General features: G+C 33.9%; 3 protein-coding genes across 4 annotated transcripts; all 3 read left to right on the top strand.

The window, feature by feature from the left end:
* Positions 1 to 4,836: 4,836 nt before the first annotated feature.
* On the top strand, positions 4,837 to 6,001 carry LOC105163324 (Ubiquitin-conjugating enzyme/RWD-like protein). Its single transcript, XM_011081632.3, has one exon. The coding sequence runs from the start codon at positions 4,922 to 4,924 to the stop codon at positions 5,897 to 5,899; it is 978 nt and encodes a 325-aa protein (XP_011079934.1). The 5' UTR covers positions 4,837 to 4,921; the 3' UTR covers positions 5,900 to 6,001.
* Positions 6,002 to 7,199: 1,198 nt separating this feature from the next.
* LOC105163325 (Guanylate-binding family protein) lies at positions 7,200 to 14,981 on the top strand. The gene is given in 16 exon segments (XM_088882103.1): positions 7,200 to 7,657; positions 8,665 to 8,767; positions 9,089 to 9,158; positions 9,252 to 9,290; positions 9,387 to 9,504; positions 9,611 to 9,668; positions 10,610 to 10,706; positions 10,916 to 11,008; positions 11,218 to 11,277; positions 11,361 to 11,380; positions 11,464 to 11,529; positions 12,352 to 12,519; positions 12,786 to 13,043; positions 13,118 to 13,330; positions 13,724 to 13,995; positions 14,275 to 14,981. Coding segments are annotated over 16 exon segments (1,854 nt in total). The 5' UTR covers positions 7,200 to 7,568; the 3' UTR covers positions 14,405 to 14,981.
* A 4,595-nt stretch (positions 14,982 to 19,576) lies between these two features.
* Positions 19,577 to 22,432, top strand: LOC105163329 (vacuolar ATPase subunit F family protein). 2 transcript variants are annotated; one of them, XM_011081643.3, is made up of 5 exons: positions 19,577 to 19,700; positions 19,851 to 19,937; positions 20,844 to 20,925; positions 21,815 to 21,897; positions 21,993 to 22,432. In XM_011081643.3, exons 2-5 carry the CDS (start codon positions 19,875 to 19,877, stop codon positions 22,155 to 22,157), a joined length of 393 nt encoding a protein of 130 aa, XP_011079945.1. In that variant the 5' UTR covers positions 19,577 to 19,700; positions 19,851 to 19,874; the 3' UTR covers positions 22,158 to 22,432. The 2 variants fall into 2 exon arrangements, with proteins under 2 accessions (XP_011079945.1, XP_011079944.1); XM_011081642.3 differs by having other exon boundaries at positions 19,583 to 19,700; positions 19,845 to 19,937.
* Positions 22,433 to 22,554: the final 122 nt, after the last annotated feature.

Below are 22,554 nucleotides of genomic sequence, written 5' to 3'. Positions count from 1 at the left end.
AACAATTCATGTCGAAAACTTTTCTTTAAATCAGTTGTGATTGGCGTAAAATTCAAATAAAGTCATGTTTGTTCGACCTAAGCTGACTTAAAGAGAACTTTTCCCAATTCAATTCCTTAAAATCCTTCTCTTTGTTTGGAGTTTGAGTTTCCTAAACCCCTTGTCGTCGGGCCTGAACAGGTCTCTTAGCCTGCGTGAAAAGACACAATCTCGTCAGCCTTTTTGGTTTGTACTGGGGGTCGGGGGGGGGGGGAGGAATTGGAGCAAAGTATATTTGGGGAACTGAAACCCGGGAAGGCTCTGCTTGGCTTTCCGTGCAGTTTTTGTCACATTACAATCATTGCGATATCCTTTATTTATTACGCGGTGATTTAAGACTGAAAATTCAGAATCATTGATTGATAATTAAAAATGAGCGCAGACTGCATAATGTTAGCTGGTGGGATTCCAAATATTTATCAATCTCTTACATTTGTACATATACGAGGTTTTGCATAATTCCTTAACAATCATTCAAGATTCTCAATTTAAGTATAGCTTTTCCATGTACGTACTATAATTATTAATAATTCAGGTGATCCCACCAAATCAATTGTAAAATCACCCACCTTTCACTCTACATCACTAACTCTAAAGCTGATATTTCCAAGCATGTCAATAGTAATATAACACCATAAAATATAAGTTGATGATTATTTACTTCAAAAAAAAAAAAACAAAACCTTCTATTACGTCGCATAAAGACTTCTGCTCGAAATAAACAAGTGCACACACTTTCAAACCAAAAAATTCAACTCCCACCTACCAATTACATGTTTTATTTGATTTTAGACGCAATGTATTGTAAAATTTACAGTGTTTGTGAGGTCAAATTTACAGACAGGGCATCAAAGATGAGGGTATTGAGAAAGCAACGTGATGTTTACTTTAACCCATTTCTTTTCTTTTCTTTTATTTTGCTGTCTTTATCAGAAAAAATATATATAGAGAGAGATATTGGATTGTTGCTTTAACACGTTTTATCAGCATCGCGGGTTGCTTGTGATGTATACTTTGACATGGACTTGTGAAGATGCTCTGCTCTGCTCTGCACCAATATTGAATGCACTGCAATGATCCCTTCCTTTTTCCAAACTATCTTTTCTAACACTCCACTCCACTATCATGGGTTGATTTCGATTCAAAACCTATGTTAGTTGTATAATGGAAGTAGTACTTTTTATATTGTTTGATTGATGTACAGTTTAATAAAAGTGATTAATTATTTAAATATTATAATAATAATAACTATGCGATAAGTTTGATATGATAAACTGACTCGTGTTCGAATTTTTTCATTATATTGTAATTAATATGAAATGAGTGGTTAATGAATTGAATTCACATTAAATTGATGGTGAGGTTTAATTTAGTTGAAGAAACTGAGGCCTTATAACTATAAGGTTATGGAGTCAATTTACTGTAATAGTACTTGTCATTGATTGGATATTCGATACGAAATTCATGATATATTTATAATTGATTTATTAAAAGAAAAAAATTAGATCTAGATAAATTCAAATCGAACTCAATATACGAGTTTGGAAAGAATGGGACGGGTTCAGTAATTTGATGCACTTTAAAATGAGTCGGCCTAAAGAGACCCAAACGATCCAAAATTAATAAAAATATCGCAAGAGCTCAAAGGGGAGGCCCAAGGTGCCCCTCGGAGGCCTAGAATGCCCTTAGACAGCCTAGTTTTGATAAAGTCCTCGGGGAGTTTTGTAGGAGGTGCCCAAGAAAATAAATTGGCCAAAAGAAGCCCAATTGACCCACATCCGAGGAGGCTTCACAAGCTCAAAAAAAAAACTTAGTGTTTTGGAATTACTGAGCCGAAGTCAAAGCACATCTCACCTTCATACTATAACTTTAGTTGCACGAGAATATTATAATTTCATAGTTAGAGTTTTATTCAATGGCAATCTCTTCCTTGTACATAAAAAAAAACGCAATGATACGCTCATTTCCATTTTTTTGTTCTAGCATTTTATTTTATTACTTTATACTTCAATTAGACTCGATTTTTTAATCGCATCAAATATATATGAGCAATTAAGATAAAAGAAACTATTAGCATGTGTATTTAATTGTTTGACATGAGATTGGATGTTGTTTAATTGCATGAAAAAGCAATTTTCAAAGTAGAAGAATTTATTTAAATAGAAAAATATGGAACAGTTGATACATGACCCTTCTTACACGGCAAGGTCAAAGAAGATGCCTGAAAATAGGGGCACCAAAAAAAGTAGCTTTAATCATACCCCTCAACTACATTACAACATCAACATCTCTTCCTTCCCTTCTTTTCTTTTCTTTTTTCTCCCAAAGTTGATGATATTGCTTCCTTTCCCCAAATGCTAATATTTGAATTCACTTTATTTAAAATTCTAACTTAAAATCGAGTTTGTTTGAATTTATATTTATCGTGTGATTGGCGTGTAATTTAGAAAAATTGACTAATCTCATAAAAAAAAAAGTGTATTACACTTACTTTGTAATTGATTTGATTTGCTTGAATTTAATTTGACTAAAATTTTCTTTTGACTTCACCTCTAGGGAGACCCTTCGCCTACAAAGAGTCATAGCCATCAGAAAGTCCTTACTTTTTTATGCAGCCTTTTTTGTCTTGGGAGAACCCTTGCATGTCAAGAGTCCCAACCATCAGGAAGGTCCTTCTGGGGCTGATATGGTCTAAGGTGGCGGTTGACACCTGGGTTGATGAGGTACCATGTGGGAAAGTGGGTTGTCATGTGTGTGGGCCTTTTGGGTCGAATGTTTTAACGGGCTTTGATTATGGACCAAGCCGGGGATGTCCCGGGTCTCCAAGTCTGGGGATGTCCTGGTCCTTCCGTTTCTTTCTTCTTTTTTTGGGCCACTTGAGCTAGTTTATTTGTACGCACATCAATGAAATAATAATATTTTAAAATTATTGTATAAGTTTATTATTATAAATTTAAAACTTTTGATTTTAAATATTCTAAACACAATTTTATAATTGGTTGTATAAAATTTTCTTCAGGCTTCATCATTACCTTTATTGAATTGAAACCACATCCTGATGCTTCACTTTATTTCCAATCATTTTTTATTTTTTAATTATTTTTATTAATTTTCTATTTTCTATTTTTTTTCCAACTGCGTCTCTTTTTTATTCTCTCTATTTTTCATACTTTTTCCCGACGTTTTTCTATTTTTTTAAATATTTTTTATTTATTCAATTAACATTCATATTTTTAAAAAATGATAAATAATTTTTTAATTTAAAATGAACTATGCGTGCACATTTGAGTATTGATCTCATATTATTTATTTTATATCTCAAATCATTTATTATTCTTGAGTGCAATAATTTCTCATCTCTGCTTCCAGATTTCCATCTTTTCAAGCCACCTATAAGTATCCTAAACTGAGTACAAATGCTAAAGTTGTCAAGCTTTTGAATGCGACTTCTCATTTTCTGCATATGCCGCATTTTCCCATTTTAATTAATGTTTTGAATATTATTGGGCCGCAATTGTGTGCACAGTATGGGCTTTTCTGTAATGGGCCAAAAATTTTTATCATCATTCCCAAATTAATCTTTTCATATTTTGTACCCATATTCTAATTCAGCCCAATTTTATCGAATTCGATTTAGAAATGAGAATTTCCATTTCAATTAAAAAGTATAAGTAATAATACAATTACCTAATGATACTTATCCATATCTACAAATAAAAAATAATTGCAATTTCGCATATAAAAGTGGTAGAGTATGGTACGCAATTTAATTAATATTGGTCGAAAATTGGGCTATTTATGTTATTCTGGGCCCAATATGTGCGTCACCATTCAATGTTCAATCTTGGTCACAAAACTATTACTTAAATAATTATAATCGAAGATCATAAAAAGATATCATATTTCTTATTTCATTTAATATATACACAATTTTATAAAATCCCAGCTCTTTATATATTCTAAAAGTAATTATACCCTTTTTTCCATTTTCTAAAATTAGATATATATCCATATTCCTATGATTCATACGGACAACCCTTTGTTTATCATATGCCAATCTTACTATTTGAACATGACCTTGTTGTCTTAATTATCCTATTCGTATGTAACAAATACTAATATTTTGAAATACTAATATTTATCCTTAAATTAATTTCTTCTCTTCGAAATTAGCTATTGTGGCATGTTATTCCACATGCAATAGTAAATAATATTTAACGATTTAAAATATATTATAAACAAAAGTAAAATGTATAAACCAACATTATATTAATCAATAAAGAAAGAAAAAAAATAATTTATCAATTAATGCAATTTTTAAAAAGTTGTATAAGTTAGTTATTTCATCATGAAGGCATTTTTTACTTCACAAAAAATTGGTGCTGCTATATGATTAACCGTCGTTTGTGAGTGTGAAGGGGCTTTTCTTTTTATATTAGTATAGATTAGCTCTTGTAGTAACCATTTTCTGTATGTGTATAATAAATATTTTTTCATGCTTTATAATATATTATATAAATATAAAATATATAAACAATGTATTATAACGGGAAAAAAAAAAACTAATTTACCTGGATTAAAATTTTCCCAAAATCCAACACTCCAATTTATGCTGACCAAGTCATGTTGACTGGTACCTTATTTTAAGAACAAATTAAAATACAAGTCGGAAATTTCCTTTATGTTTTATTGCAACTAACAAACAACTAAAAGACAGTAAAATACTTTCTGGAAATATACATAAACATTGACGTCCCCCCAAACAAGTCTTTAATTAATACCATCATCGCTTTCTTGAGTCTTGCATGCCAATCCACCCAACACCCTCTCATCTTCTTCATATATTAGCCTCCTTCTAAAGCTTTTCACCAAACAGTCCCTTATGTCTTCTCCAAACCCGATCCATTTCGTCGAAGACGCGCTCTTCTGTGCTGGTCCGCTTGCCCTCTCCTACTCCGATCCGGATCAGAAATGGGTCATCCGGGAACACCTCATTTCTCTCTTTCAGGATTTCCCTTCTCTCAGACCCTCTACAGGTTTCTTCACCCACAACGACGGCACTGAGGTTAAACTCCTCTACGCTACCGGTGACCTACCCGTTTCTCGGCCCAGCCCGCCCGTGCCCGTAACCATTTGGGTGCCGGAACTCTACCCGCAAGCGCCTCCGTTTGTCTATGTGAACGTAGAGTGTGTTATGCATCCCATCTACGATCACCACCCGTTTGTTGATTCTTCCGGCGCCACCGTATCTTCCTACCTTCTAAACTGGCAATTTTCTAAGTGTAATCTCTCCGACCTCGTCCGCAGTCTGATCAAGCTCTTCTCCCACAACCACCCGTTTCACTATTCGGGCCCCCCGAGTTCGACCCACCCGTCGATGGTCACGAAAATGGAGGCAGTGGACCGGGTCGCCTGCATGATCCACTACGACATGGCGGCGATCAGGGCGAAGAACGGAGAAGAAATCGAAAGATTTTCAGCCCTTCAATCCGAGTTGAAGAAACGAGCTGAAATTGTGGAGTATATGATGCTTGAACTCCAGGAAGAAAAGAAAGAGTTGAAGGGAAGAACAAGGGAGCTGTATGATGAATCCGATAGGCTGGTGAATTGGTTGAAAGTCCATTCAGCTGGTTTTCCCATAGACGACGCGTTTGGAGCTGGGAATAGAAAGTCGGAAATGATTAGGGAGTGTTTGGCAGGTGATTTAGCAGTGGAGGATTTGATGTATGCGTTGGAGAAAGGAATTGAGGAGGGAGTGGTGAGTTTCGAGGCTTATATGAAGCAGGTGAGGGTCTGTGCTCGAGAGCAGTTCTTGCATAGAGCTAAATTGGTGAAGATTGGAAGAGGCCCAATGTTTTAGTTTGTTTGTTTTTTTCTCCATCTTTTTCATTTAACAAATTCTTGTACCAAAGTGAAGTAGGGTCTAATCCAATCATTTCATTAAAAGTGTTCATGAGCTTAATTACTATTTTTTTTTAAATTATACATCAGTTATACGACATTTATTGTATAATTAATTAGTTTACTTGAACTGTATACCAATAATATGACAAATATATTATATTCGTTATACATGAAAAATTCTAAACTAGATCGGGGTTGGTTCGATCAAAATCGATTACATAACAAGTGTAATACACTTCTAATGTGATTGGTATATAAATTAAGAAAAATGATTAATTACATGACAAGTGTATCACACTTGCTATGTATCTCATCACTTTTATACAAATATATTATGAATCAATAGTGTTTGACTCATAAAAAAATGGGCTTCTATTTAACAAGAAGAAAATATACACATATACGTATATATATATATATTTATGTTGTAGCAGTTAAATCTATTAATTGTATAGTTACACTAAGTTTAATTCAATCTAATTTTTGTACTTCCCACAAAAAATTAAAATAAAAATATAATTATTTGTTGTGTAAGTGTAGGTTAATTATTGGGCCTATGCGAAAGAGTATAGACTACATTAATGGGCCTAAAAGAATAATGCATACAGTAGGTTGGTCGACACCGTCCCACAAAATTATAAAATTAGTCCCACCATTTAGAGTAATTCAAATTTGACACCAGTAACTGTGGCATATTTTATGTATGTATGTCATTTTTAAAAATATAATAAAATCAAATATTTATCTAAATTGTGTTGTTAGTTTTTGTAATTTTAAAAAGTATCTAAAAATATAATATAAATATTTTTTTATTAACAAATTGACAAAGAAAGATAATAAATAATATTGAAAAACTTAATAAATTGCGTAAGAGAAAATAACTACCAAAGGTAGTTCTTGAAAAACCATGATAAAAATAATTGAATGTTTTGGGCTCTTTTTGTGATTTTTAATTAGATATGGTATTAAATTTGGAATTTGGTAAATTGTAGTATAAACAAAGCATTAGTCCAGGGTATAAATATAATTATAGTAAATGAAATGAGAAATTATTGAAGATGGGTCCATTTGTATGTTAATATACGGCATTTAAAATTCATAAATGCTTAATATAATGGAAAATTTCTAAATACATTTGAAATATTACAACAGAGAGCAATTATGGTAAAGGTGGTATTCCAGAAATAAAGTTGCTAAATGTCGTTACGCGACTACATTACATAACAAAACCAAAATCGGGACTGCTGTCAGCTTTCCTGAGGGGTAAGAATCCTCTACTTTACACCCTATTACCGTCTTCCTCAAATCTGAGCAGATCAAGAAAACTCATCATCAACCTTCAAGATCCAGAGCCCAAGTTATAATTATAAAAAGTAAAACTTCAATATGAAACTGTTAATTCTCGTTTACGCTCTCTAATCTGCGTCAGAAAACCATCATGGGTTCTTGAGATCCCCAACACCCTCTCTCTCTCTCTCTCTCTCCCTCGAAACTTTTGAAAATCTTCCCAACTCTTTTTTTCCCCCATTCTTGGCTTCCTCTAATGATTCTTGGCGCCCGTACAGTCATATGCGATCGATAACTACGCTGCATTTCCAGGAGAACGGCTTTGTTGCGGATCGGAGATGCGGATTTTCAGTCCGGTCGCCGTTTTGTCGATTTTACTTTCTTTTTTCGCATCTGGGTCACACTCTATAGAAAATTTCCGTCAAGCGTGAGTTTCCTGATTCTTTGCTCTTTCGGTTAGTTGTTTACGTCGCGTTTCACGTGCATTTCCTCTCTGATGTGGGTGTGTCATGTTTCTTGTTTCTTGGTGATGCGTTTTTTTTTCCTTCTCTGAAATTTGAGAAATATTGGTTGTTTTTATTTTAAATTGCCACATTCATGTGCTTTGTAATTTTCGGCTTCTTTTCGTCTGGTACTTCGTAGTTACTTGGAAGCGCTTGCGATGTTTTGACGATATAGTTTGAAATAGATTTCGGGGGCGGGGAAGTTGGTTTACAGTTGTTGTGGATTTACGCAATAAATTTTCGGATGAATGCTTGTATTTTCCTGTAGCTGTATTACATTCAGCAATTTTCTCTAATAAAACAAAATATTGCGTGGAATAAGCGGATTTAATATATGGCCGCTTTGAGATTGTTTTTCCCATGTGCTATAAGAACTAGGGCGAGGTTTATAAACTTAAAGAGACATTTCTAGGGTTTTGTCCACGAAAATGGTTAGTTATTGCTTGTAGATCAAATTTCATTCTTTACGCAAGGGGAACTTTTCCAAGGCCCGGAGGAAGGTGGGTTGATGCTTTTTTGGTAATAAATTGTGCTAATTCTACCTTGATTCAACTTCTTTTGATTGCAATCACTTATTACACTTAAAGTAGGCCTTAGAATCTAAAAGAACTGGGAATATTTTTATTTCACTGTTGATGGAAATCAAAGTATCACGGATAATAAGAGAAAGAAGGATAAAGGAAGGACGTGATATATAAAGGAAGGACGTAAGATATCACGTTTTCATCCATTGCTATGTTCATTGGGTAGGTTTTATTTGAACTTTTTTAGTTTAGTTGTTTTCCCCTCTTATGCATTTATTTTGTATGTCATCCTTAATGCTTAATATATTTGGTTTGTATATGTGTATTTGCCCATGCCTTATCTCAGTTGTATTCAAGAATGCTCCCTATATCAGTATGTTCATTTATTTTCTTTTTCCTTTGCACAGGTTTCCTATTATAGAACCGGATCCTGGCCACACAAAACTCCGCCTTTCAAGAGAAGGCTTGGAAGCTATTGAGAGAATCACCACCCCTATAGCGGCTGTTGCGGTAAGCCCTGATTGCATGCTCACATGCACTTTGTCATTTTAACAATTTTTTTTCTACAAGGGAAAGTACATCTTACACCTTTTTGTAATAATTAGATAGCTTTAGAATAAATAAAACAAGCGTGACTAGTTTTGTCTTGTGGTGCTTGGTGCTCTAGAAGTGTTTGTTGATTTATCAGGTTGGTCAGCATTCAGGAGTCTTTGATATAGTTTTGCTTGCATGAGATAAAGCTTCTCTTACTAAGCAAATCTTGTTTGCATCAGTCATGTTCAAACATCCAAAACCCTTTTCTCTGACATCATTTTACGACTGTATTTCCAGGTTATTGGTCCATATCGTTCTGGAAAATCGTTCCTGCTTAATCAACTTCTATCACTGTCATGTTATGAAGGTGAAGTCAAGTTACTTTTTCATGTTAAATATTGCTACTCTGGTCTCTTGCACTTTTGTTCTTGATCCTGACTTTTAACTCCAAACTTGGCAGGTTTCGGTGTTGGGCACATGCGCGATACAAAAACTAAAGGTTTATGCTAGATTGTTGTGGATTACGGCTAGTCCTTGTATGGAAATTCGACATGCCTTTTGGATAGTGCTGAAAGTTTTGCATTGATTTCTATAGGTATATGGGTATGGGGAGCTCCAGTGGAACTGGATATTGATGGAGTTAAAACATCTGTCTTCTATCTTGATACAGAGGGATTTGAAAGTATTGGGAAATCAAATGTATATGATGACAGGCAAGTCGCCAGAGCTTATAGTCTAATTTTCTTTGTGATTGAGAGCGTAAATATTTTATAAATGCTGTTGTCCGATTGACATGGTTTCACAACACTTGATTTGCAGGATTTTTGCCCTGGCAACTGTGATGAGTTCTGTGCTTATATACAATCTACCTGAGACGGTTTGTGCCTTTGCCTGTAACTATCATCCCTCTTGTAGCACAAACAGGAACAAATTTATGGACTGGATAGGAACTTCAGTTATTAAAAGATTCTTGTCAACAGACCTGCTATTATTATGTAGTATGGGGCTATTGAATTGTAAAACTAAGGTTACCTAGACTTGTATGCATGGGAGAATGGTTTTTTAGACAAAATGTATGTCATGAATGTCATTTATTCCATTCCATAGAGTAAGAGAAGGTAGTTGGAACCATCAATGTTTCCAGGTTGAACACTGCTGATTTTAGAATTCATGTGAAAGGCTGTAATGCAATAAAAGTTAATAATAATGAAAAGGCAGGGTAAATATTTTCAATGCCCTCATAAATGATTGAAACATCTGGGGCTTTCATCAGAGAAGGATTGCATTAGCTGAGATTGGAATGTTGCGGGCACCAACACATGTTTTTTCTTTTTAATTGATAAGTAACTAGTTACTAATGCACTTAAGGTAACGCAATCACTCCTCTAATGCGAAAGGTGATGCGCAGTCATTAGCAGAAATATATATGGAATTCATTGGGATACATTACTTATGGTAAAACTTAACTTGTCTAGAAGTTTTGAAAAAGCCTAGGAAATGAATAAGAGTTCCTATTTGGTTTTCAGCTGTTAAATGTAAACTGTGCTACATGCTTTTGAAATATTGTTGCGTATTCTATACATTTTATAACTCTCCCCAAGGGTTATAATCACTAAATCAAAATATGGAAAGGATTAAATATAAATGATTATAAATTACTATTTTCCATTTGCATTCACTTTTTTCATGACAGCTTGTGCAATCTTAGCGTCGTATTTTTTCTTCGAATAGTTTCTGTGATTGGCATGAGTGCCCATAATCCATTCTATGTTAAGAATTTAAGATTGATGCTAATTTTTGGTACTGCTTTATTCTTAGATACGTGAAGCAGATATATCTCGGTTATCATTCGCGGTTGAGCTTGCTGAAGAATTTTATGGAAGGTTTGTAATCACATGTTAATTGGAAGTCACAAGTTTGCACATGCATCCTTTTTTTTTTTTGGTTTACTTTTAATTTGGCATCTTGGTGTCAGTTTTTTCTTCTAATGCTGTTTTTGGTTGTCTGTTTCTTGCACGGGCATGAGGAACAGAGTGAAGGTAATTCTACCATTTCTTTGATACTTAGTGCTCTTTTCTGTGTTTTGTTTTTCTATCCAAAAGAGAACAAAGGAAGGTTTCAAAGATTTGAGTTTGCTATCCTTTGTTTTGGTGCAGGGGCAAGATGTGGCTTTTGAACCCGCTAAGTTATTATGGTTAATCCAGCGTGATTTTCTACGTAAGTATATCTAGAATTATCTGTATAAAGCTTTAGGCACTTGATAGTTTAATCGGGATTGGTTTACTGTCTGTACACTGTGGCCTACAACGGACTTACTGTTCAAGAGCCTGTATTTGTTGTAGAGTCTCCTTGTAGATCTTCCCCTTTCACTTGTTTCCACTATCCTTCTCTGAATTATTGACGGACTTCATTGTCGGCGTTTTCAGAAGGAAAGTCAGTGCAAGAAATGGTTGATGAGGCTCTCCGACGAGTCCCTAATGCCAATGGTCAGTTTCCTCAGCCTGCATACTGTATTTGGCACTTTATAAACTTTGATTCCAAAAATAACATGGGGGTTTGTTTTGAGCAGGGGACAAGAATATTGATCAGGTATGTTCACTCTCTATTTTCCTAAGTGATCACTAGTATTTTATGCCAAAAATCTCGTACTATGTTTTGGTCATTGCTTTCAGGTGAACCAGATTCGTGAATCTTTGGCTATCATGGGGGATAATAGCACAGCCTTTAGCTTACCTCAGGTTTGTGTTTGTTGTTTTAAATTGTCTCCAAACGTGGTCAATGCTATTGCTCCAAATGGTGGCTTGACTTTTTAGTTTCTCTTTGGATCATGGAATTTATTAAGAAGGACAAAGATTGTTGTGGGAGGTTGAAAATGTGCTTGTCCTGATGACTACAGCAATGACTTGAAATTGTAATGACCATGCTGTGTTTGAGATTCAGATATTTTGGCACTCTATTATGTTAGGAATCAAAATATAAGTATTGTGGGCAACTGAGGTTATACAGATTGCAGCCTGTTGGTGTTTTATAGCAGTGCCGAGATTGAGGAGTACACCCTATGCCCATCTTCTTGTGGGTTATGTTGCCAATCCTGAATGGATTAACCTTCCTTAAAAACTTACCCAATCTTAACTTGGATGATGTGGCTCTCAAGAATTCTTAATCATGATCTCAGAAGTTAAAAAGGATGAAAATGGTTTATATTCCCGCCTTTGAACCCTCTCCTAGGATTCTGTGTCAATCAAGAAAATCAAAGATTGATGGAAGGAATCATGGAGTAAATTTTTTTTCTTAGGATGTGCTTCAAGCTGTTAAGTGGTGAAACATTTTGGTAACTCAACAGGAAAATAGTAGATTTCAGAAAACAAGCTGAGAACAGATAGTCTGCCATTTACACATAGTAAATACTACTACTACTACTACTTTATTAGCTTTCATCTGTTCTTCATGCTTGATGTATTTGTATGACTTATCTGTTTTAGATTAGGCTTTTGCTAACTTATTCATGCACCCACAAAATAGCAGAATGAATTAATAGCCTAATCTGACCTGTGGTACAGCCCCATCTTCTACGCACAAAGCTTTGTGACATGAAGGACGATGAACTTGATTCTATATATGTTAAGAAGAGGGAGCAGTTGAAAACAGTTGTATCGTCTATCATCCGACCAAAGATTGTCCAGGGTAAATCTCTCAACGGGAAGGAATTTGTTTCTTTTCTGGAGCAGGTGCTGTTTTCCATCCCATCCCGGTTTTGTCTTGTCTTCTAAAACTTATTTAGCTTCTGATCACCTTTTCATCCATACTCAGGTTGATGTCGTTTTGTTTCCTGAGATGTTATACTAGAAGTATAAAAATTTTGTAAAAATAGGAAACATAATTTTGTAAAAACAATTCAAATTTGCACAGAACATATAAAGATAATAATGCTTTCAGAAGCAGTCCTGAATTGTTAGGTTTGATGGCCTTACCTATATGATAATTTGTATTCCAGATTCTTGAGGCCCTAAATAAAGGGGAGATTCCATCAACAGGGTCCCTTGTGGAGGTCTTCAATAAGGGTATTCTGGAGCGATGTTTGAAACTGTATAGTAGTCGTATGAGTAATTTGGGTTTGCCCACATCGGAGGAGTCTCTCCAGCGAGCTCATGAAGGTTCTAGTAAAGCAGCAATGGAAGCTTTTGATGAGCAGCATTTTGGCCGTCATCACGCCAAGAAATCAGCTGAGCAGTTAGTTGAAGAAATTGAGAAGGTAAGAAACTAAGAATAGTAACTTTGCTGCTATAATTCCTGGAAAGTTTTGTGCTTATTCATGAGTCTATGCAGGTATACAAGAACTTTGTTCTGGCTAATGAATTACAATCCTCAAAGCTGTGTGAGGCACTATATATAAGATGCGAGGAAAAAATGGACCAACTTCAAGTCCTAAGACTTCCATCTATGGCTAAATTTAATGCAGGATTCCTTCAATGCAACCAAAGTTTTGAAAGAGAATGTGTAGGACCTTCTAAAAGCAACTATGAAATGCGGATGATGAAGGTCTGGAATTATCTTTTCGTCTTGTCTATGTTTTTCTGTGATTGTGTTTATTTATTTTACCCCCTAGATTTCTGATACATGGGTGTACAGGCAGTAAACTCGAAATTGAGAAGTGATGTAAATCTAATCTGTCACTTAGTCCTTAGAAAATCATTAGACTCAGGTGGGGGGTAGAAACATGAGAATGGGACTTGGGAAGTGTTGAAAAATTATAGCCAGTTATGACACTAAGCTTGGATGAGAGATAGGACTGAAGGAAGAAAGTATTTTGTAGCACAATACTTTCTATTTTCTAGTTCCAGTTTTGGTTTCTAAGAATGCTGTTGTTTGTTTCTTTCTTAGATTTTGTGTCACCTTTACCAATTGCGTGTCTTTGTAACGTTTATCTTGTAGATGTTGGGGAAATCAAAATCTCTATTTATCAAAGAATACAACCACAGGCTTTTCAATTGGTTGGTGGCCTTCTCACTTGTCATGGTGGTGGTGGGTCGGTTTATCATAAAGTTTATTCTGATCGAGATTGGAGCATGGATACTTTTTATTTTCTTAGAGACGTACACGCGGATGTTTTGGACCTCGGAATCTCTTTATTACAACCCAGTTTGGCATGCTATTGTGAGGACTTGGGAAGCGGTTGTCTACAGCCCTGTTCTTGATTTAGACAGGTAAGAAACAAACATAATCCTTCTCTTTTACTGCTCAGGCACTATTGCAACGCTAAACTTGCTCTGTGCCAATGACAATGCTGTGGTCTTGCTTATCAATTTTCTTGTCTTGAGATCAGTGCATAAGATGGTAATTTCAACTAATAATAGATATAGATGTTTGATATCCGGAAGAGAAGAAAGAAATTTATTAAGATCTGTTAAGAGAATAAAAGATGTACTATATATGCAAGAAAACTGCGGGAACTTTGTGCTGATGGAATTAGTATTGTGGAACAGATGGGCGATCCCTCTTGGCGTAATCGCAACGATATTGGTGCTCTATTGGCGATGTTATGGGAAGCGAAAACGTTCACGTTGGGCATTGCCTCTCTACAACAATCAGAAAGACCAACGAAGATCAGAATGAAAGATATACACGATGGAGCATATATGTTGCTCTATCGTCCCATCATTCAGCCTCAGGTGCTTTTTCATTTTTATATACAAAGCATACCTGGTTGATATCAGGTAGGTCGAAAAGAGATCTCCTGGTGTTGGTGTTGTAACAATTACTGTGAAATGTACAATGATGGTCTCTTGATCTAATTCAGGCGGAATTTTATGTCATATATATCAAACGTGCACTTTAGCTGTTGGATATCTTGTCATGAACCATCTGACGATGATTTGCTCTCAAGCCTAAGAAGAATGGTTTGGGACATGGAGGGATACAGAACCACAATTGTTCTTAGCACTTTGACAACATTATTTGAGATATGGGCGCCTGGATTCTGATTTTGGTGGTGTAAAGCAAATCCTACTAATATCTTCGTTTGTATTTTCTATGTCAACCGTAAATTTGCAGTCTTGTCGCTGGACGGAGTGTCAAACGAGTTCGTTTAAGCCTATTGGTATTTATTCTTAGGTTCAAATCTATAGTAACAAATTTATTGTATTTATTTGGATAAATGATTATTGGTATTTTCTGCAAATTTCAGTGAAAACTGCTAGACAAAGATTATACATATGCATATGCGACCTCAAAGATGATGTCATGGGACAAATTGATAGTATACAATGCAAAAAGAATAATAGTGTGTTAAAAGATGTATTTTTCACGTTCCCGCCCCAACATATCTTCGGATTGTGGAAATATAAATATAATTGAGGACATTTTGACAATTCATATTTCATGTATAGATGAGAAATAAAATTTTAAAAACAACTATTATAGTGTACTTAATAATATTGACAATAAAATAGTAAATTTTTTCTGTATACGAGATCTTGACCTAAAATCTGGTTTTTATCATAGCTTCCATGCAACCTAAATTATAAGCGAACAACGTATTCATTAACTTGTTTTAATATTAATATTAACTCTTAGTTGTTAATCCTCAATTCAACTTAGTCGAAGAAAAGAGAACATTTAACCTACTTAACTATTAAGATATCATCGCATTAGTTACATGACAGATCGTAATAAGAGTTATTAATTGAATATACGTATAAATAATATTTAAATATTTTAAATATGGCCTCTTAAAATGCATGGCAATTATGGAACTTCGTACTCTAGATCAACAACGACCATCATCGTATAGCACGATTACTCTAAAATCAAGTTATGTGCATGTCGCATGAGTTCACTTTAATATTCCACATTTACTATAGTTTCTAAAATTTAATCATCCCATTTGTTTGTTTATTCGTTTCTTTCCAATTACCATCTTTCATTATTTAACGTTCAATTGATCATGTGAACTACGCTATATGGCGTTTCTTTTTATATGGACCAACAATTTTGTAGACGCTAGTTAATTTTTTATACCAAATTTTGTCGACCTTCTCATTGTTAACTACACTTGGAACGTTTTTAAACAATTACCATATTACAACAACGATTGATAAATAGTAAATATATATAGTTCGTAATATTTATATATATCTACTCACTTCAAGACGCTATATAATTCGTTATTTTTCAGTAAATCACAAACATTTTCTCCAACTTTAGCCATTTTCAGAAAGTATGCAAGTATCATTGAATGTATTTATTATCAAGAGATGACAAGATAACAAATCACTGATTTTACTCAAGTGATACTTTGTTGCATCCTCAAACAAAACAAGTCTGTTTTCCTTTACAAAGTTAATTGGATTTTCTCTTTAAAAAAGTTTGAATAATAATATTAAAGCAATACCTAAAGTTATATCACAAAATCCAATGTGTGCTCTATGTAATAAATGTTTATAACTATATATATAGGCTCCTCATGAGGGCAAATATTCACCTCAAGCTTACCTCTTCCATTAGTTTAATTTTTGGACTACTATTTTTTGTGTCAGACAATCTGGTAAATTTCATCCTCGCTCGATTATTATTAGTATTTTTGTTCGACATTTCATATCCTAATATGCATTTGATGTTTTTCAAAAAAATTTGAATTTGCAGGTGGAAAATGAGTAACGAAGCAAGAAAAGGTAAAATTTTCAAATAACATACTTTTTCAAACCAAGTTGTTTTCTTATTACATTTGCTCTATGGTATCATTTTCATGTCTACATACATCTTGTCTAGCGTTGTTTTGAATGTTGAAGTAAAATCTTTCAACAAATTACAGAGAAATGACGTTCTCATAATTTACGTCCGCTAACATGCAATTTTACCGCCAAAAAACGACGATAAATGATTTCAAAAAGATTTTGCACCCAATTATGGTAAAGAATTGATTATGCAGAGAGAAAAAGTTTCATTCGATGCTTACGTTAATATGCATGGTTACATTAGTTTATGTGCACGTAACGTATATATAGATTTTTTTTTGGATAATTCGTATATATTTATCTTAATTTTTATTTATTTTATTATTGATCACCTCATCACAAAATAACACAACCTGAGATGATTATCATTTCTTCTGCAGATTTGACTCCAGCGAACACTGAAAACCAGGTACACTTCCAACCTCATCATAAGCAGTTATAAAAAAAAATAAAAATAAAGAACCATGTTACAGTAAGTAATATGAAAAGTTTTTTTTATTTTTATTTTTTTTACTTTTGATACTATTGTTACGGGATTCTTATTTTTTATCTCATAACTTTTAAAAAGTAGCATTTTTCTTATCTCATTACAGTTTTTCGTTAGATATTTTACAAAAAATAGCACATGGTTATAAGTGCCTTTACACTTTTAGTTTAATTAATTATGAAATTATCATATTTGGTCCCATAACTTTTAAAAAGTATCACTTAAATATAAAGTTATAGTATAAAAAGTGATAATTCCGTGATATAAAAGTAGAAAATCCCTTATTAATTTGAATGCTACTTCCCCAAAATCTTGCATAAAAAATTCAAGGAAGCGAAAGATCAACCAGCGGTCGAGCAGAACACTGATCCAGCAGGCGTTACCGTCCTCCCAACTGAACAACCACGGTACAACAAAGCAACTCTACATTCATAATTGACATTTTTGAAGAAATATTGTGTCAACATATATGAATATATACATATCCAGATTTGAATTAACTACTTATCATCCTTACAATGTATCCAACAATAGCGACGAAAATGTTGGGCAGAAAGCACCGAAGACGCCTGCGGAGCCTTCGAGGCCAAACCCTTCGCGTAAGCGCGCAGCAGGACGGGGAGAAGCGAGCAGCGCAAGTGAGGAAAGCCAAAGCAGGCAGGGATACACATCGCTCCGGATGCGCGCAGAAAACCATCCGGATGTCATGAGGGAGAAGAAGTCCAAGGGAGGAAAACAGGGCCGCGGCAGCGAAGATAAATGAACAGAAATTGATTTTCGCTGCATTATGATTATTTACTTATTATATGCTTGCAAATAAAGGACGTGCGTTTTGATTTTTTATTATAGACTTATGTTACATCTTTTATTATATTTGATATATAAATATTGTGAGTGTCTGTTTGTTTTAAAATTTTATATATACGTTCTGCGTTCATCTATATTATGTGTTAAGTAATATCATTTTTGTTACTAGTGTATTAAATGTATTTTGTTGAAAAATAGCATGCAAACATTTGTATTAACAAATATATACATATAAACTAGTCAATATTCCGTGCCAAAGGTACGAGATAATTGTATTTTAAAAATTAAATAAATAAAATTATAAATTATTTTATTCAAATTTTAAAAAGATTAAAATAAATAAATTATAAGTAATCTAAACATTTAAAATTAAAGTAATAAGTATAAAAACACAAAATTATATTGAGTATAAATTAAACTTGCATTATCATAGTTAAATCAAATTTAGGATAAAATATATTTTGCCCCCTGAACTATTCATCATGTAACATTTGTCCCCCTAATTCATTGATTGGATAAATATATATAAATTGTGTGTGTGTGTGGTGTGCCACAATTTAAATACTTATATAAATTGTATTATTCAATCTCTAATCGGAAAAAAAATTACTATTGCTTACAATTTTCTTGGTAATAAATTAAAATTGTGGTAAATAACTATTATTGATCATAATTAAATAAAAATTAATGTAAAAAGATAACCACGAAAATTATTTTTGTCATGACTACTAGCCGCACTCATAAAAATTACGATCAACAATCGTTGCGTGATCATGGTCAATGACTTTTTACTATGATTATTAATTTTTGACCTTGACAAATGCTCGTGGTTAAATGCTATATTTTTTGTAGTGTTTGTAGCTAAAAAAATACCTAACATATATAAAATAACAAGTTAAGATAAATGTTGACATCAAAATATTTCAGACTAATTTATTAATTAAAGCCAAATAAATTGGTCTATAATTGAGTTTTAAATTAAAAGTTTTCAAGATTATTAGTTCGAAAGCCCATATTCAAGTTGGGTCTTATTTATTTTTATAGGTCGAGCCAAGATATATAAATTTTTTATTTTATTTTGAATTGGCTAAATTAAATAAAAATACGTTCAAATAAGACCTGTTAGGAGATTGATCCATGTCAAAAATCTCGGTGTTCAAGATCAAAGAATGAGCCCAAACTATATAAGTTTTGTTCGCGCTTATAAAAATGGGCATTCACTATAGAAAAAATCATTATGAACACATCACATACAACACAAAACATAAGACGAAGCGAGACGAAATATTGTCAAAGCCCTTGGAGAAGAACACATCTACATCTAAGAACAAGTTTCAAGCTCTTGAATCAACATTTTGGAGAAAAGAATTAGAGAATTATCTTTATTCTCTGATATTGAACTTCTTTGTATTTAAATTAATAAATTTTATTTTGTCCATATTTTTCTAGTCTCATAATTTATTTTTACAGACACAAAATTTGATGTGAAAAATAGATATTTAACTTATAAAAAATATAATGACATAATGTTGAAAATTCAGAGAAAAAAATACCATAATTTTGCAAGACCATGACACTAAAACATCCCTCATGAGTTATATATACTGTATAGATAAATGAGGAAAAATATTATGAATATTTGAAAGGAAAGTTAAAAAAAATAAGATGTTCATAATTGCAAAATAAAATAGATCATGAAATAGAATTTGTTAAAGATCAAAGGAGAAAAATGTAAATATTGTATTCTCTGGGGGGGGGGGGGTGGGGAATACAATTTTTATTTCTGATTTACTTCTTTTTGTTTATTCTGTTCATTATTGGTGTTCAACTTCTCAAAATCTCTCTTCTCACGATCTGAACTCAATTCCGAACTCTCCAAAAGGTGAGATATGTTCGAGAAATATTCTGATTGATTTTTGATTGGGTTTCACTATCATGGATTACGATAAAGTTCTGTGAAACGAAAATTTTCTGCGTTTAGTTTTTGATTTAATTAATATATATCCGCTTTCTGCTTCTTTACAAGGTTCAGCATTCGTTGGGATTTCTGGTATCAATGGCAAACAGAGCTCAGATCCGGACAAGCAGTTCAGCGCTCATAGCCATGATCGCTGATGAGGTACCAATTGAAGTTTTCTATTGACTTTCTGGACCAGGTTTTCTCACTTTATGTGGTTGTTGGTTATTTGTCTGCTTTATCGTTTGTCTTCAGGATATGTTTGGTCGTTTTTTTTCTTTTCAGTTGTTTCAAGTACTTGAGTTAGTTGATTATAGATTGAGAAAAGAATCGGGTAATTTCCCTGTAGTTTGATGACTATTATGAGAGCATATTCATCAAGTGGTGTAGCTTTTTGGTCTACATATTTTGCTTTTATCCATGAGATGCAGAAATTCCAACCATCTCCTTACACCATTCCTGGGGTTTGATTTCTTCTCCAACTGCTGTTGTCATAGGTTGATTACCTTGATCTAAGTTTTTATGAGAGAAGGTGCTACATAGTTGGGTCGATTGGTACCATATGAAGTCTGATTTTAAGTGCAAAGTTCATATCAATCTCACGCCCTACTTGGCTTCAAATGCTGTATCAGGCAGTTGAAAACGTGAGCTATTTTCAATCAATTTATTAATTGCACGTGCTGTAAAACTTGCGTTCCGTCTGAGCTAACTTGATGACTCTATAAGTTCTATTTGCTGACTCAATACTACTAGCTGTAAGGTGTATACCCATTGTGATCCGGTGCCTTGGCAAATGCAAGTTTGGCCGATGTGAAAACCATATTTCCCTCTCCTTTTTCATCAATGTGACAAGGGAAAAATAGAATGACCCGTAAATTGGCTGCCTCAACCATCTGATATTTCTCCAAATTTCTCTTCTCCTTTTCGGGCCTTTTTTATACGAAGATTATGATACAGATTTAGGTGTTAGACTACTTGATGAGTTAATTCTTCTTAAGCAAGTTGGTTAACTTATTTGCAACTCGTACATCATTTGATGAATTTCACTGATGACCCTTGTTCATGTAGGACACTATCACTGGGTTTTTGCTAGCTGGAGTTGGTAATGTTGATCTAAGGAGGAAAACAAATTACCTCATTGTGGACTCAAGTATGTCTGATGCCTGTTCTCTTAATTATTTTTATCAGAATAATTACTATAATTCATTCAATTCTTTGGCTCAGCTCATGATACAATCACTTCCATCTATTGTAGTTTTCAATTCTGTTTATGTAATTGGAAAGTATAATTTGAGATTACATAGCAAACAAGATGATGTGCCAAAGTATGAAAATGTTTTGAATAGAATTGGACATCAAGGTAGAGGCTTGTGGAATACAAGACAAGTTAGTCTTTAGTATAATTGATGGTCTTCTGGTGTTTGAGAGCCTTTTGCTTGGCATTGTTCATGAAGTGCTGGGGTGTTGATAGGTTTTTAATGTAGACTTGACTGGCAGGTTGCTGCTGCTTATTTCAAGTCTAGTTATCTTGGCATACTAGATAGTTGTGGTTGGCATGAATATATTGACAAACATAAAAAATTGTATTGATTTTGATAGGCTGTGATACCTCAGGTCAGGTATATAATTATGCTATGTTCTTCTCTAACCTAGCTTTTTTACTATCTGAACATACCATGAACTCTAGAGTTGTATGATTAGTAATATAAGCAGAAGAGAGGAAATTTATGTGCAACTAAAAGTTGTACTTTTCTGTCTTAGCATATCTACTACTCAGCACTTCAGTAGTTGTTAAGCTAGCCTCAAATAATTGGACACAGGTCTTTGTGATCATTTCGGTATATTTAAAGCCCAGAAGATGGAACAAACACAATATACTTCGCTTTCTCTGAACATAGTGCAAAAAAGCTGTGTGTCGATAAAGTGGTCTCAGAATATGCCCACCCTAAGAAAGATGGTCTTGTCTTGTATTTGGTTTTCAGTTGAGTATTTGTCATTATGTTCAATTGGCTCATTGATGTTTCTTGCTTTTGGTTTAGAAACAACGGTGAAACAGATTGAAGATGCATTCAAAGAATTCACAACAAGAGAAGACATAGCAATAGTGTTGATCAGCCAATATGTAAGTTTTCAGTTTTCTTTATTCGCTTGTTTCTTAATCCTAACTACTATAAATTGTCCCTTGTGGCGCTGATAACATCTTTTCGTCCATTTCAGGTTGCAAATATGGTAAGGTTTTTGGTAGACAGCTATAACAAACCAATCCCAGCAATCCTGGAGATTCCTTCCAAGGATCATCCGTATGACCCTGCACACGACTCTGTTCTTTCAAGAGTGAAGTACCTCTTCTCTACCGAATCAGTGGCATCTGGAAGGCGTTAAAATATTGCCTAAATTATTTGTTCGCACTATTATCTTAATTGTTGAGATGACACTACCTGTGTGTGTATTTCTGAGTGCTATTACTTTGCCCTTTTAGTTATTTATGACAAGTTTTCACATGAATCTTTGCTTTTGGGCATTTCAAGGACACAAGATAATCTTGAGCTTACATAATTGGGAGACAAGTGATGGCATGTTTATCCGTTAGCAAGTGTAATAATTATCCCCCAACATTCTTTTATGCAGCTTGCAAATAGACGATGATTTTTTTCTCACTTGTAGTCATATATTCATGTGATGCATATGGGCATATGTATATGGTAACCATTGGGCGTCCCATAGTGATCGTGCACTGGTCACGCTTACATAGAATGGGAAGAAAGAGGAGAGGAAGAAC

The sequence above is a fragment of the Sesamum indicum genome, linkage group LG6 (genome assembly GCF_026168435.1).
Source record: "Sesamum indicum cultivar Baizhima isolate 11 linkage group LG6, ASM2616843v1, whole genome shotgun sequence".
NCBI classification, from domain to species: domain Eukaryota; kingdom Viridiplantae; phylum Streptophyta; class Magnoliopsida; order Lamiales; family Pedaliaceae; genus Sesamum; species Sesamum indicum.
This window is presented reverse-complemented; position numbering and strand designations above follow the sequence as displayed.

What these genes read in the sequence shown, in the direction of transcription:
- LOC105163324 (XM_011081632.3), top strand. Translation starts at nt 4,922, where the DNA reads ATGTCTTCTCCAAACCCGATCCATTTCGTCGAAGACGCGCTCTTCTGT.
- LOC105163329 (XM_011081643.3), top strand. Translation starts at nt 19,875, where the DNA reads ATGGCAAACAGAGCTCAGATCCGGACAAGCAGTTCAGCGCTCATAGCC. An exon ending in TAGCCATGATCGCTGATGAG is followed by an intron (nt 19,938 to 20,843) that starts GTACCAATTGAA and finishes TTGTTCATGTAG; the next exon opens with GACACTATCACTGGGTTTTT. An exon ending in TAGTGTTGATCAGCCAATAT is followed by an intron (nt 21,898 to 21,992) that starts GTAAGTTTTCAG and finishes CGTCCATTTCAG; the next exon opens with GTTGCAAATATGGTAAGGTT.